The sequence below is a fragment of the Strigops habroptila genome, chromosome 12 (assembly GCF_004027225.2).
Source record: "Strigops habroptila isolate Jane chromosome 12, bStrHab1.2.pri, whole genome shotgun sequence".
Lineage (NCBI taxonomy): Eukaryota > Metazoa > Chordata > Aves > Psittaciformes > Psittacidae > Strigops > Strigops habroptila.
In genome coordinates, this window is record NC_044288.2 from 16,474,525 (window position 1) to 16,488,917 (window position 14,393).

At 66.2% G+C, this 14,393-nt stretch overlaps 2 protein-coding genes across 3 annotated transcripts; one reads left to right on the forward strand and one right to left on the reverse strand.

Moving 5' to 3' along the window:
* Window positions 1–125: 125 nt before the first annotated feature.
* Window positions 126–4,208, reverse strand: LOC115615731 (lateral signaling target protein 2 homolog). Of its 2 annotated transcripts, none has more exons than XM_030504233.1 (13): window positions 4,135–4,208; window positions 3,321–3,461; window positions 3,107–3,244; window positions 2,763–2,965; window positions 2,594–2,683; window positions 2,402–2,491; window positions 2,176–2,277; window positions 1,854–2,102; window positions 1,633–1,748; window positions 1,428–1,541; window positions 1,149–1,247; window positions 805–917; window positions 126–725 (listed from the first exon to the last, which is right to left on the reverse strand). In XM_030504233.1, exons 1-13 carry the CDS (start codon window positions 4,174–4,176, stop codon window positions 603–605), a joined length of 1,620 nt encoding a protein of 539 aa, XP_030360093.1. In that variant the 5' UTR covers window positions 4,177–4,208; the 3' UTR covers window positions 126–602. The 2 variants fall into 2 exon arrangements, with proteins under 2 accessions (XP_030360093.1, XP_030360092.1); XM_030504232.1 differs by having other exon boundaries at window positions 2,763–2,968.
* Window positions 4,209–6,053: 1,845 nt separating this feature from the next.
* FAM193B (family with sequence similarity 193 member B) lies at window positions 6,054–14,334 on the forward strand. The gene is made up of 10 exons (XM_030504228.1): window positions 6,054–6,361; window positions 8,257–8,496; window positions 9,130–9,352; window positions 9,542–9,751; window positions 10,061–10,475; window positions 11,461–11,656; window positions 12,045–12,281; window positions 12,746–13,760; window positions 13,854–13,929; window positions 14,022–14,334. The coding sequence occupies exons 1-10, from the start codon at window positions 6,164–6,166 to the stop codon at window positions 14,116–14,118; spliced, it is 2,907 nt and encodes a 968-aa protein (XP_030360088.1). The 5' UTR covers window positions 6,054–6,163; the 3' UTR covers window positions 14,119–14,334.
* The last annotated feature ends 59 nt before the right edge of the window (window positions 14,335–14,393 follow it).

Here is a 14,393-nt window from a genome sequence, read left to right on the forward strand (position 1 = left end):
CCTCCCAGCCCACTCGGGGCACCCCCGGCCCCCCGCAACTCCTCCCCCGCACCCACAGGTGTCCCCGCACCGGCTGCACCCACCCCACCGGGATCGGCCGTGTCCCAGCACTCAGCACCCATCCGGTGGTTTATCTCTTTATTAAGCCCATCAGGCAGCAGCAGCGGGGAGGGGAAGAGGAGCCACCCGCACCCGTGGGCGAGAGCCAGCCTCCGTCACGACACGGCCTGGCACAGCCCAGTACAGCGCGGCACGGCCCCGGGGCACCCGCTGTCATGTGAGGGCTGTTTGCATCGTCTCAGGCCAGGCCCCGGGGTGAGGGAGACTCTGCCCTGGGCCCAGCAGCAGCCAAAGTTCACCTGCAAAAAAAAACACCACCACAAAGCACGTTTCCAGCCGGGGGCAGGCGCTTGGCGGCGGCCCCGGTGCATGGGGTGAGGCGAGCCTGCGCCCACCCCTGCCTGGGGTCCCGCTGCCGTGCATTGGGGGTCCTGCCACCATGCCCACCAGGCAATTGTGGTGTCATGGAGCTGCCCAGCAGCCCCAGAGCAGCTCTTTCCCCCTTCTGCGTCCTCCTGTGGATGTGGATCTGGTCGGGGGTCTCACCAGCTCCGGGGCGCAGGTGAGAGGTGTGTGGTGTAGCAGTGCGTGCACACGCGCACGGGTTTGGGCTGGCCGTAATGCGGCAGCGCTGCAGTGTGCGGCGAGCAGCGAGCACAGAAGATCTGCAGGGAGAGATCCAGAGTGGGGCTGAGTGGAGCTGGGCACCCATGGGCCCCCGTGCCCAGCCCGGCCCCCTCCTACCTTCCCGCAGCTGCGGCAGTGGTGCCGGCGGCGCAGCAGGGTGAAGGGCGAGCGGCAGGCAGAGCACTGGCTGCACGCGCTGTCCGGCACCCACTCGGGCCGGCAGTGGGTGCCTGCAGGGAAAACACATCCATGAAACCCGCAATCCCAGCCCCTATCACTGCCCCGGGATCATTCCCAGCCCCCTGCCTGGGTGTCCTGGAGCTGGCCCCAGGCAGGACATAGCAACTGTCCCTGTGTGCCTGGGACTGCCCAGGGCAGCCGGACCCCCCCAGGCAGGATGGAGCAGGATCAGCCCCAGCGACACACCCTGCCCCACGCCGTGCACCCTGTGCAGCCCTCACCTGCACTCTGGAGCCCAGCAGCCTCCGTGGGGCTGGAGCACAAGGGACAGTCGGCCAGGTGAGGAGCTTCTGCTGCACACAGGTCACTGTCTTCTTTGTCTGTGGGGACAAAGGCTGTGGTGGTCCCGCCAAAGAAGGGCTGGGCTCAGCCTCACGGGGCTGAGCATTGTGGCTGCATCATCCCCATGCCCAGGGCTGCAGCCTGGTCTCACCACAGGTGGGCAATGGGCAGGGCAGAGAGGAGCTGTCCCTGTCCATCCTGTCCCTGGGGTTACTCACTGCTGGCACTTGGCTCCTCCGAGGGCTCTGCCTGTGAGGCCACGATCTTGAAAACTGTTTTCAAGATGCTCCGCAGGTCACTGGCAAAGTTGGTCTGGAGCTGGTCGGCCACCCCTGCATGGGGAGGAGGGGGGTCAGGCTGCTGGGGGAGTCAAGGTGCTGGGTGGGGGTCAGAGGTCTGGGGGATGGCAAGGGGGTCACTCACCCGAGATGCAGACGAAGAGGGTGTGCAGCATGTCCTTGGTGCTGCTGTAGCGGGAACGCAGCTCTGAGTAGCGGACACCTGGGGTGGCACTGAGCCCCATCCCTGGGGACTGGGGGCTGCACAGGGGAGAGGTGACGGTTACCCCAGGGGTGGCGTGAAAAGCCCCTGTCCCAGTGGGCAGGGATCGGCCACCTTGGCCCCGCTCCCTCCCTGCCACACACCTCCACCACCAATCGGTGCCCAGGTTGTCCACTGCGCCGGGGGGTTCCAGCCGTGTCGTGCAGGCAGGGGGTGATAGGGTGGCACTGGGGACATCCAGGAGAGCCCATGGAGCAGGGGGGTCTGCTCGGGGCACAGCTGCCCCCCAAGCTGGGGGGGTGGCTGGACTGCAGAGATATTCCTGCTCAGCTGTGCACAGGCTCCTCTCCAGGAGGCAGAGCTCCTCTACCGACAGCACCTGTAGCAGGTCCCTGTGGTGAGAGAATGGCATTAGCTCTATGTCACAGCCCCGCTGCTGCCCCCCCATCACACCCCACCATGTACCTGATCTTCTTCAGGAGGTTGTAGAAGGGGCTGAAGACCTGGGACATCTGCTCAGGGCTCCGCTCCAGGCTGAGGGGACCATCGGGATAGATGAGAAGGCCACTGCAAGGGGACAGAACCCAGCTCACATCAGGGGGATTGCCCAGTACCCCAACTCCCCAGAGGGAGAAGGGCAGGGAGCACCCAGCCTCCCCTGGTCACCCCCTTCTGCAGGGGCTGCACCCACCTGATAATGGCCAGGCGAGGGATGGTGAACATCAGCAGTGGTTCGTAGCCATCGATCATCTCCTGGGTCAGGTAGCCCAGGCGCAGGGCTCTGGGGCAGACATGCTTACAGTGAGGCCAAGTCCCAGGACAGTGCCCCATCCCCAGGGCTAGGGTCCCTGCCACCCCCTGCCTGGCACGGGGTGCCCCTCACCTCTCCACTGTCTCACAGAAGAGCACAATGATCTCCTGCTGCCTGTAGATCTCCTCGGGAGACTTCACCGCCACCAGTGAGGACACGTAACTGGAGAGATGGGGGACCATGAGGCTCCTCCAGCCTCGGCACTGCCCCCCCACCACAGCACCCCAACCCTGGCCCCCACCTCAGCTCAAACTCTGCGAAGAGCCGGTCAAACTGCACGAGCACAGCCCGGACGGGCTCTGGGTAGGAACCGGGCTGGCTCAGGCTCTGTTCCCGCAGCACTGTCCGCACCAGCTCCAGGCTGCACAGCAGGTTCCTGGCCTGGGGCCGCAGATGAGCCCCATCCGCCTCCTCCACCTCCAGGAAGGTCCCAGCCAGGAGACACTGCTGGGACCAGGGGCCGTCAGAAGCCAGCACCTGGGACAGCACAGCCCCTGCACCTAGGGTCAGCACCCAGGGGTGCCCCATTCAGCCTGGGGAAGCTGGACCCCAGCGCCCGCCCCAGGACAGCATCCCCGGGCTCACCTCAGCAGCAAACAGCATGTGGTTCCCCAGATTGTCCACTAAGAGCTCCTCGGGGAACTTGACCAGGTAGTCACGGCTGTGCCGCTGCGTGGGGATGCACTCCTCCATGATCCGCTCCAGCACGGACAGCAGGTGAGCCTGGGGAGCGCAGGGATGTCACCCGCAGCCACCCGTGGGGATTGGGGTCACAGCGGGGCCCAGGCTGCCCCTGTACCTGGCTGAGGTGGAGCTGGTTGAGGAGCACCAGGTACTGCTGCGGGTCCAGCTCGGCATCCAGCCCATTGATCTCGGCCACCACCCGCGTCACCCTCTCGTCAGCAAAAAAGAACTGGGAGAGCAGCCGGGGGTCGGAGCGCTGCAGGGAGAACAGAAGGCGCTGGGCCGGGGGCACATCAAACCCCCCGTGCCCGCGGGAGGGGGGGTTCTGCCGGGGTTTGCCCCCGTGCGGCAGCCCCAGGACCACAGTACACGGGACCCCGACGGCGGCTCCGTCTGGGCCGAGCTGTACCGGGGGCCCCGGCCGAGCCCTCCCGGGGAGCGCCGCCCTCCCCACCCACCCGTGCCTCAGTTTCCCCAGGGCAGAGCAGGATGAACAAGCTCGGCCGCATCCCGGCAGCGTGGGCACGGATCCGAGCGCGGCTGTAAACACCGGCTCAGGTGAAAGGTCCGCGGGGAGCCCGGCGGGGAGCGGGCAGCCCAGAGGGACACTCCTCACCCCATCGCTCCCGCACACCCCCGAAGGGCCGCCGGGATGGAGGGGAAAGGGTGGGGGGGACCTCCTTGCCCCGGGAGAGGGCGGCGCCGGGACGGGCGCTGAGCTTCCCGGTTCTGCCCGCTGCCGCCCGCACCTCCCGCCGCACCTCCAGACCCGAGGCCGGGCACCGCTTCGCCCTCCCGCTCCGCCCCGGGGGGGTCCCCACCTCCGCCGCTCTCCTCCCGCCCCCCTTCCCCGCGCCCGGTGCCGGCAGAGCCCCCGGGCAGCGCCGACGGGGCGGGGGGCGGCCCCGGTGCGACCCCCCCGCGCTCACCTTGGGCCGGCGGAGCCAGCGGCGGAGCGCGGCGGGCAGCATGGCGCGCCCCGCAGCTCTTGCCGCCGCCCGGCTCCCCGCGCCCGCCGCTCGCCGGCGGGGCGGGCCGGCACCGGGCACCGCCCGGGGGCGGACCGGGGCGCGGTGTCCACCCAGCCCCGGCACCGGGACGACCCGGCGGACCGGCCCCCACCGCGCCCCGTCCGGCCCGCGGCGGGACCCGGAGCTTTCCCGCCGCTCGACGGGCCGGTTCCCCCGTAGGGCGGGAAGGGTGCCCCCGCCGGCTGCCCCGGTGTCGGTTGCTGGCTCCGATTCCCGACTGCAACCCTCAGGCTCCCGGGTCTCCTCAGTTCCCTGGCTCTTCCCTCCCAGTTCCCCTGTCCCCGCAGCCCCCGAGCCCAGCCTTCCAGAGACCGGGACACCGCAGAGATCCAGCCCTGCAACCCCCCAGTCCCGAGCATCCCCAGGCTGCTGGGGGCACTCGCAGGCATCGGCCCGCTCTCTGCTGCATGGCTGTGCAGGGAGGGGGGTGCCGAGTGGGTTGTTGCAGTGGGAGGGAGGCAAAGCAGCCCCCTAGTGGGAGCAGAAGGGGCCGAGTGGTCACGGAGGGGTCCCAAGGGGTGCTCGGGGTGCTGGGCATAGCAAAATGCCCCGGTTGTGCCAGAGGAGGCTGCTCCTGCGCCACAACAGTCCTGACACTGCTGCCCACAGGATGTGGGTGCCGATAATTCAGGTGGCTGAAAGCCTAATTGGGTGGATTCACGGGTAAAAAATCCACCGAGGACGATTGAATAAACACGGTGGCACCACCTTGGCTTGAGGAAGTCCCTGAGTCACGGCGGCCCTGTGGCACCCAGGCTGAGCCAGCTGTGGGTGCACAGCGAGCCTGGAGCCCTGCCTGTCCCACTGCTGTTGGCAGTGCCACGGCTTTTCTGGGGGGCACGGTGGGCTTTCCTCAGCGGCCAAGTGCTCCACATGTCCCCGTGTTACCAGCACTGCGCTCTGCCCCACCACTGCACCTCTGGTCACAGAAGGTGCAGTATGGAGCGAGGTGCAGCCTCATGCAGACCCATGCCACGATGGGGGGTTCTGATGTGATGCATGGCCCCGAGGCTGGCAGGGAGGTGAGGGGCTGAGTTGGTCCCTAGCTCTTTTTGGAGTCCACCCTGGGGGGCCAGACCCCCGGGCAGCCTGGGATCAGGAAGCAGAGGAAAGTGGGCGCAGTGAGCATGGTGCAGCATGGTGCTGCATGGCACTGTATGGTTGTATGGCACTGCACAGGGGAAACCCTGTGCTGAGACCAGGCCATAGCGTGCACCATGCAGGGCTTGCTCTGCCTGGATGGGGTCACAGAATTCCAAGGATGCCATGGCACTTAGCACAGCCAGGAGCACCCAAGGTACCAGGAGAGCAGCGTTACACAGGGATGGGATGCAGAGGAAACCCACACGTATGTCATGGGGTTTTCCCGCAGTGGGAAGGTCGGGGCAGTGGGCAGTGTGCTGCTCATCCGCACTGCGCCAACGGGACCAGTTTGACAGAATTGGGGTGCGGAGGAGCTGCAAACGCACATCACTGTGTGGGGCTGAGAATGCTGCAGTGCTGGGATGGGTACCGAGAGCGCTCTGTCACACGAGGACGCAGAGCAGAGGGGCTGGACCCCACACGTGCATTGTGTGGTACTGCAGCAGTGGGAAGGCCGGGGCACGGGGTAGTGTGCTGCCCATCCTCAGCGGGGTACCGCTGTGCCGGGGTACAGCGCAGCGGCGTGTGGGGCTGGGACGCCCCGAAGGCACCGGCGCTTTTTAGGACCCGGGGGAGCGTGAAGGGGGAAGCGGAGCCGCCGCCACCGCAGCACCCCCGCTAGGGAGCGCGCTGCCGCCGTCGCTGCCCTCTCGCAAGATGGCGGCCGCGGCTTCACCTCGCCGGGCCTCCCCCCTCCCTCCTTCCCCCCGGGCAGGGGCCGGACGGGCCGCGCCGCCATATTGGCTGTTGTCCTGGCTGCGGCGGGCGGCGGGCCGCGCTCGCCATGACTCGCAGGCGGAACAAGGCGGCGGCAGCGGCGGCGGGTGGCGGCTCCGGGCCTCGCCGTGAGAGGCTGGGGGGTTCCGACGCCGGTCCTCCTCCCCCTCCTCCGCCACCGCCGCCGCCACCGGAACCGCCCGCCCTGCCTGAGGTGGTGGTGGCGGCGGGGAGCAGCGGGGAGCCGGGCAGAGCCACCGCTCAGGTACCGGGCTGGGTCCTGCGGGGCTGTCTTGGAGGGGGGTTCAGTGGGTGAATGGGGAATGGGGCAGGACCCGGGGGTTGGGCCAGAGCCGAGCCCCCCCCACTCCCCCTCCCCGAGCCCAGCCCCATCCCTGCACGACCCCGGCCTCGGAGCATCCCTGAGGCACCACTACCCTTGAGGCTCTGGTGCCTCCCACCTCCGTCCTCCCGGTTTTGGAGGGTCCTCTGCACCCTCGGGGGTGGTGGTGGGGGAGCCCCGGTGGAGCCACGCTGTCGGGTGCACCTTTGGCGGGGGGCAGGCTGAGGTGGGTGGGGAAGGTGGGAGGAAGGTGAAGCCCAAGTCCTTCTCCGGAGGGACTGGCTGCCTTGGGATGCGGGAGCCACTTTGTGCAGCATCCTGGGGCACGCATGGGGCTGGGCTGGGTGTGCGGGCAGGGCCCGACCTGGGCTGGGCTGGGTGGTGGAGCCAGGTCGTGGCCGTGCGTTCTGGATGTGCTGAGCTGCAGTGGGACCTTGGGGTGCCTCTGGCAGATGTCTGGAGTGCTGGGGGCTCCCACTGATGCTCATCTCTCCCAGCAGTTAGGGAAAGCTGAGCTCAGCCTTTCCTGGGGAGGGTGAATCAGCCAGGAAACCTGTCCCCCACCACTGCATGCTGCTCCCACTGACACGAGCAGCAGCGCTCTGCAGCATGAGAGGAGAGGGCTCTTCTGTGTGCCCCTTACTCCGTCCCTGCACGCAGCGAGGTCTCGCAGGTCTGCTCGGGAGACCCTTGTGCGCTGGGGAGGGCAGAGCCCTGTGCTCGGGCGGCGTGGCCGTGCTTCAGGGGGTGTTCCCACCGCTGCTTCCTGCGGGAGGATCCAGCCCTGCCCGTGGCAGGTGGCTGAGCATCTGCCGAGCAGGCTGCGGGCTCTCCCGCACCTCTCGCTGCCCGGCTGCAGCTGCCTGCTCCGGGCCGTGGCAGGGAGCCGGGGGGTGGGCCCCGGGCCCGGATGCGCTGGGCGGGTTGGGGAGCGCCGCGCTCTCAGCCGCCGTGCGCTGTGTGTGCTCCCGCTGAGACACGGGGTGGCCCTGGGAGCCCCCTCCTCCCTGCGGGTGGGCAAAGGGAGCTGTGCCCCCCCTCTGCTCTGCTTGGCCTCTGACCTTTGCTTCACCTTGAGCCTGGGAGACGCCATCTGTTTCGCAGCAGCGGTTCAATGTGCAGCTCATTGTCGTGGGGCCCTGCTGCGGCGGCAGACAATGGGGGCCCCCTCGCCCGTGCCACGCCGGGCTCGTCACGGCTGTCAGGCCTCCGGCGAGCCTGCGGGCTGTGTCCCGGCTCCTGCTGCAGCCCCAACCTGGCTGCCCAGTGTAGGGAGAGTGCCGGGGGCTGCACCCACCGTCGTGCGTCTGCCGCCGGCTGCGCAGAACAAAGAGGCAGGAGGGAGGGCCTGGGGCTCTTCGGTAATGCGGTGGGGGGTCTGTGATGGGCAAGGAGGGAGGGTTGTGGCTGCCAGAGCCCTCTCATATCCCTGTGTGGTGATTTCTGTGGGTCTTGCTTTGCTCTGGGAGTCCCCTCAGTCCCGCTGTACCAGCTGTGATGGTGGGAGTTGCTAGGGGCCTCCCAGCCTTGCTTGGTGGTGGGGCTGGTACTTTAGCATAGTGTGATCTTCCCAAGGGTCCAAAATGCTCCAGGCTGGCACATGGCAGGCTGGCAGCAGCTGGGCAGCCCGAGGCTGCTCTCCTCCAGTGGGAGAAGGTGCAGTTCCACATGTAGCCTACAAGAAATTCTCTGGTTTGGTGTCAGCATCCTGAGGTCTCATTTGCTGCCTCATCTGCCCTGCACCTGCGCCGACCTGCGGCCCTGCCGTGCGGTGGATCATGCCTGGGGTGACTCATGGTCTGTGTGTCCTTCTGCAGGTGCTGCCCACCACCAACCAGTCGGTGCAGACGTGCTGCTTGCTCTGTCACCGGGAGCGCAAGGACTGGGGAGGGCCGTCCCACAATGGGCTGGTTTCCCCAGGCGAGAGGCTGCCACCGGACTTCGTGCCAACGCTTGTGCAGAACCTCCTGGGAGAAATGCCACTGTGGATCTGCCAGAGCTGCAGGAAGAGCGTGGAGGAGGAAGAGCGGCGGGCGGTGCAGGAGCAGGCCCTGGCGGTGAGCGGGGTTGGAAAGGGGGGACCGCAGTGCTGACCACCCCATGGTGCGGGCTGGGTTTGCCGGTCCCCTCCCCACTCAGAGCTGAGCGCCTCAGATGTCCCTGCACCACGCTGCACGCCCCAGGGCTGCCGTTGCTGGCTCCCTGGGGAGAGTCTGCCATGGAGGCTTATCTGGCAGCCTGTGTTGGGTTGGAGCTGTCTGCCTGGAGAGGTGCTGCTCTGTCAGCCCTGCTCCCATGTGCATTGTGCCATGTCCCCCTGGCCCCAAAGCTGTCTCCTTGGAGTGGCAGCATGTGCCAGAGCAAGTGCCTGCCTGTGCGTGCATGGAGCTCAGGGGAAGAGAAGCTCCCTCCTTCTTGGTTTTATTTGCCCTTGGTCTGGTTTGAGGGTGGACACAGCAGGCGTGTGGCCCTTGGCATGGCATGGCTGTGCTGGTGGGGGCCCTGGGAGCCAGGCTGTGATGCTGTTGGGCAGATGGGCTGTTTGCCACCCCCAAGACCATGACAGGAGCGGTTCCTGCATGCTGAGCCCCTGCCTTGAGGCAGTAGAGGGGGTCTTGGTGCCTATGCCCTGGGGCCAAGGGCTTCCCCTCCCAGTCCACTGCTGCTTCACTCTGTGTTTTCCTTGCCAGGTCTCGTTATCCCACACATCCTGCAAGTCACAGTCTTGTGGGGGTGGCTCCCACTCCTCTTCCTCCTCCTCCTCCTCTTCTTCCTCCTCGTGCCACGGGAACTCAGGGGACTGGGACCCCAGCTCTTTCTTGTCTGCTCACAAGCTCTCAGGCCTCTGGAACTCACAGCACACCAACGGGGCCGTGCAGGGCAGCCCCCTCGGGGCCCCCCCTGCTGCACTAGGTGAGTTGAAGCTGGCTGTGGGGTTGAGCGGAGCTTTCTGCCTAGTCCTTAGCTTAGGTGGTTCCTTGTGGGCACCCACTGGTGGGCAGGGGTAGGCAGGCTGGGTCTCTGGATGCCAGTCCCAGCAGGATGCCTGGGTGCCTTTGCAGAGGATGCTGGGAGCCAGCCCTAACTCCGCTTCCCTTGCAGGCGATAAGCACCCAGGCCTTGCTGTGTCTCCAGAGTGCGCTAGCCAGGCGCCGGCCGTGGCACCAGGGCTCAAGGCCTGTCCCTACAGCCACGCAGCCTCCCCCACCTCCAGCAGCGCCGCCCCGGGCTCACCTCTGCCTACCTCACTCGACTTCTGCAAGACGCTGCCGAAGCAGTTCAAAAGCATGTGCCGGAGGGCCACCCCACCAGGTACGTGCCAGGGGCAGAGCCTGCCTCACCCTCCTGTCCCACTGCTCCACACAGCCCTCGCTGCCCCAGCACCTTTCCCCATGTTCTGCTCTCCATGGGGCAGGGTGAAATCCTGTGGGGGAAACGAGGTGCTGCCCAGGGCCTTTGCGAGCAGGGATGGCTTCTAGCCCAAGCATCCCGCTGCCTGGGGGAAGGAGGGGTTTGTCTCATGGAGAAGCAGTTTGTGGAGAGGGTGGATGGCTCTGAATGTGGCCCTGGCCTGAGCAGGGCAGCTGGTGTCTGACTGTCTCTGCTCTTGCCCCTCTGCAGGTGAGGCCTTCCACTCCTCAGAGCATCATCAGCACTCCGACCTCACTGCTCCTCCCAACAGTCCCACGGGCCTCCCCTCCCAGCCACCAGCGCTGATCCCCTCCAAGCAGACGCCTGCCCATGCGGGGCCCTTCGGCTCCCCGCCACACGTCCCGCTGGGCACCTCCCCGCAGGCTGCGCTCTTCCCTGCGCCCAGCGCGCAGGCGGCAGCCCCGAAGCCGGTGTCCGAGTCCCCTCCTGCTGGCACGGTCTCGCACAGCCCAGGGTCGTGCAAGAGCCCTCACCTGCCCCCTGCCAACGTGCCGCTGCTGAAGATGCCGCCTCCGCTGTCGGGCTGCACTCATCCCTGCAACGGGCACTGCAGCACTTCGCTTATCCCTCCTCCTGCCTCCCACCAGCTGCCCAGCACGAACAGGTGAGTAGAGGAGCCCTGTCTGCTTCCAGCCTCTCCTCACTGGGTCACGTGCCCTTTCTCCCTGCCCGTGGATGTGCTTTTCCCTGCGGGGGGACCGGCTGCTCTGGTGTGGTGGTGCGGAGAGCCGCTGTCTTTGCGGGGCAGTTCTGCTGCTGCAGACCCCTGGTCTGTCGAGGGTTCAGCTCTTTCTCTCCCCACGTGTCTTCTCCCTGCGGTTGTCCTTTAGTACTGTGGTGCAGAAGAGACTGTGCTTGCTCCTCCTCCAGCTAAAAGACCCAAAGGAACCGCCCGGTCAACCTGCTGTTGGCCAACAGGACCTTTGTCAGTGAGACCCGTCGGGCAGCTGTGGCACTGAGCAAAGGTCCTTCAAGAAGATGGAGCCTGTGGACTTGTTCTGCTCGCCTGCTCCCCTGGCCCTCTCTGGGCTGCCTGTGCCCTGGAAGAGAGCATGCTGAGTTGCGGGTGCTGGTTCCTCTCCGCTGATTAAGGGCTCCCTGTGGAGGGCCAGCCAGGTCCCGAGCTGGAGCTTGAGGAATGGTGCTGTGGGCCGTGCCCTGGCCTCCCTGTCTCTGAGCTGGGTGGTCTGTGGCTGTGGGAGCCGGGCCTGCCTGCACGTGGGGATGTCTGGCAGCTGCATGCAGTTCCAGCGTTTCTCACCTGTGCTACCTGCTGCCCCCAGTGAGTACCGCTCCCTGCCCTGGAATCAGCTTGTGGCCTGGCAGAGGGACACTGATTTCTGGAGCTCTGGTGCACCAGCCTCCTGCCTGCCAGAGGCTCTGGGGGGCGAGGAGCTACAGATGTCTTCTGCTGTGGGCTCCTCTGGCATCTCCCTCTGGAGGAGGATGCAGGGGAGGGGGTTTGCCCTGCAAATCCTTCTGCTCGGGCACAGGCTGCCGTGGGGGGTGTTCATACATGTGTAGCGTGGGGCAGTTTTTGAGACCTCCTGGCTCCTGCTCACCTCTCGCCCTTCTCCCCTTCTCCTCAGGGACCCCTCTTGCAAAGGGCACAAATTCCCAAACGGTACCAGCTGCCACCCGCCGCAGCCATGCGAGGCAGATGAGGGGCTCGGGGAGGACGAGGACAGCAGCTCCGAGCGCAGTTCCTGCACCTCCTCCTCCACCAACCAGAAAGACGGGAAATTCTGCGACTGCTGCTACTGTGAGTTCTTCGGCCACAACGCGGTGAGTGAGGGGCTGGTCTGCAGCCACCCCTAGTCCTTGCTCTGCTCTGCGGTGAGATGTTACACAGCCCGTGTGCCACGAGCACGGAGATGGGCAGGTCTGGCCACGGCTACCCCCTGCCAGTGTGTGCATACCCCCTTTGCTTCCACCATCATCAGTGCGATGGTCTCCTCGCTCTGAGCTCCCAGCTGCCTGCCCAGCCCTGGAGCTCGGTGCTGCCAGCCAAACCCTGTGGCTTCATGGTGGAAAAGAGTTCCATGGAGGCTGTGCTGATTTGTCTTGCTGGGACCTGTGAGGAGGGAATGATTGGGGAGGTCGATGTGGGGCTGGTGGGAAGCTGGGACTGGCTTCGTGTGCCTGCCAGGCTGATGGCTCTCACCTCCCGCAGCCCCCGGCTGCTCCCACCAGCCGCAACTACGCTGAGATCCGGGAGAAGCTGCGCTCGCGCCTCACCAAGAGGAAAGAGGAGCTGCCACAGAAACTGGGGCACAACAGTAGCTCGGGAGAGCCCGCTGTGGACCACCGCAACGTGGATGAGCTGCTGGACTACATCAACAGCACAGAGCCCAAGCCCTTGAACAGTGCCAAGGCAGCCAAGCGAGCACGGCACAAGCAGAAGAAGAAGGTGAGGATGGGCAGGGGGAAGCGTTGCCTGGGCAGGCTGCAGGAAGGAGGTCAGAGCAAGACTGTGCCCCTGGCAGGGCTTTGTCTTCTCTCCCTCACATCTGTTGCTGCCGTCTCCCCTGAGGTGTTTGGTTCTGTGCAGGGTTTCCCCTTCCCCTGCCTCTGATCCTGCAGAGGCTGGCTCAGCCCTCCTGTGTGCTGTGGATTGTGCTGTATGCCACATCTCTGACAAACACTGTGCATCTGTGGTGGGGAGAGGCTTATCTGTGCCATGATCGCTCATGCCCAGAGCAATGTCCAGTGTGCAGTGTGGCAGCTGTTGCACTGCAGAGGACACGTGGCAGTTTGGGGGCTGTGAAAGATACGGGGGGTGGCTGTGCTGAGCACTGGCCCCTGGGTGTGCTGTCTGACAATGGCTAGCCCTGGGGTCCAGGCCACCCGATCCTCATGGCACCCATGTTGCAGGAGAAGGAGAAAGCCCAGCTGGAGGCGGAGGCCCAGAAGCGGGCAGAGCGTGCCCCTGCAGCCAGCCAGGCCAGGGAGCCAGCCGAGGAGAAGCTGCTGGAGTGGCCAGAGCTGGAGCTGGAGCGGGTGAACAGCTTCCTCAGCAGCCGGCTGCAGGAGATCAAGAACACCATCAAGGACTCCATCCGGGCCAGCTTCAGTGTCTATGACCTCAACCTGGACGTCAACGACTTCCCCAAGAAGGCAGCTGTTCTGGAGCAGAAGAACCTGCTCTCCAACCTCAACGGCTCCTCCGACCTGCAGGACATAGACCTGGCCCTGGCCCCGCTCAGCCTGGGCCCTGCGAAGAGCCACACACTGCTGCGGGGTGAGCCGGGCCCCCGATGGGGCGAGGGGCCTGGGGAGCCGCCACCAGCCCCGGCGGCTGAGAACGGCGTGGTGAAGCGCCTCAGCGCCGTGCCCAGCCTCTCCCGCATGATCTGGGTGCAGTCCAAGGCTGCGGACTCTGCCACGGACAGCAGCAGGCTGAGCCCAGAGCCCAAGGAGGGACCACAGCCCAAGGGGCTGGAACCGCTGGAGCCAGCACCAAGCCGGCAGCGCAAGAACAAGCGGCAGAACGGGACAGCGAAGAAGGGGGAGAGCATGGCCGCAGTACCTGGTGGCCAGCCCCGACTTGAGAGCCCTGGTGTGAAGGGGCAGGTGCTGGGAACCAAGCACCCTTCCAAGGCCAGCGCCCCGGAGCCACAGCGGGTGGGCAGCTGTGCTGAGCAGGGCGAGAGTGGCAAAGGACAGCCCTGGGGTGGCGGCAGGATGGAGAAGGAGAGAAACAGCGAGTGGAAAAGCCGGAGGGGAGAGGGCAAAGTGGAGCTGCCAGAGCCGACGCAGCAGCAGCTGCCTGCACTGGGCACAGGGGACCGGCAGCTGCCAGTGCCCCCCATCTTAGTGGGCTCCCCCCAACCCAAGGGCAAGAGCAGGAAGAGCCGGAACAAGGTGGAGAAATCCAATACCTCTATCGGTGAGTGCCGGGAATGCTGCTCTGTGCTGCCATCCTCCCACTGGCGCCTTCCCCGCCCCATAGCACTGACCCTCTGACCCTCTGCCTTGCCAGATGACGTGTTCCTGCCAAAGGACCTGGACGGGGCTGAGATGGATGAGACCGACAGAGAAGTGGAGTATTTCAAGAGGTGAGGGGCAGCCCTGGGGGGCCAAACCCGGCTCAGGGTGTGGGGCAGAGGGGCCGGGGGCTGACTGGGGCTGTCCTTCCTCTCCCCACCAGGTTCTGCCTGGACTCGGCCAAGCAGACACGGCAGAAGGTGGCGGTGAACTGGACCAACTTCACCCTGAAGAAAACCACTTCCAGTGCAGCCCAGTGAGGTGCTGCCTCTCCTCACTGTGCCCCCCGCCTCGCCGCGGCGGGGTCCCCTCCTCTGCGGGGGGCTCCCGGTGCTCTCCTGCCCCGCGGGGACCCCCGGGGCTGTCCCCATCCTCTTCCTGCAACCCCCCTCCCCCCCGCGGGGTCCCCCCTGTGCCGCGGGGAAGGACCGTGCTGGACCCAATAAAGAACTTTTTAATTTTTTATTTTATTTAAACCCCGCTGTCTGCTCATTTCTAACGGGGAGGGGGGGGAGGGAGGGGGCAGCGCCTTCCG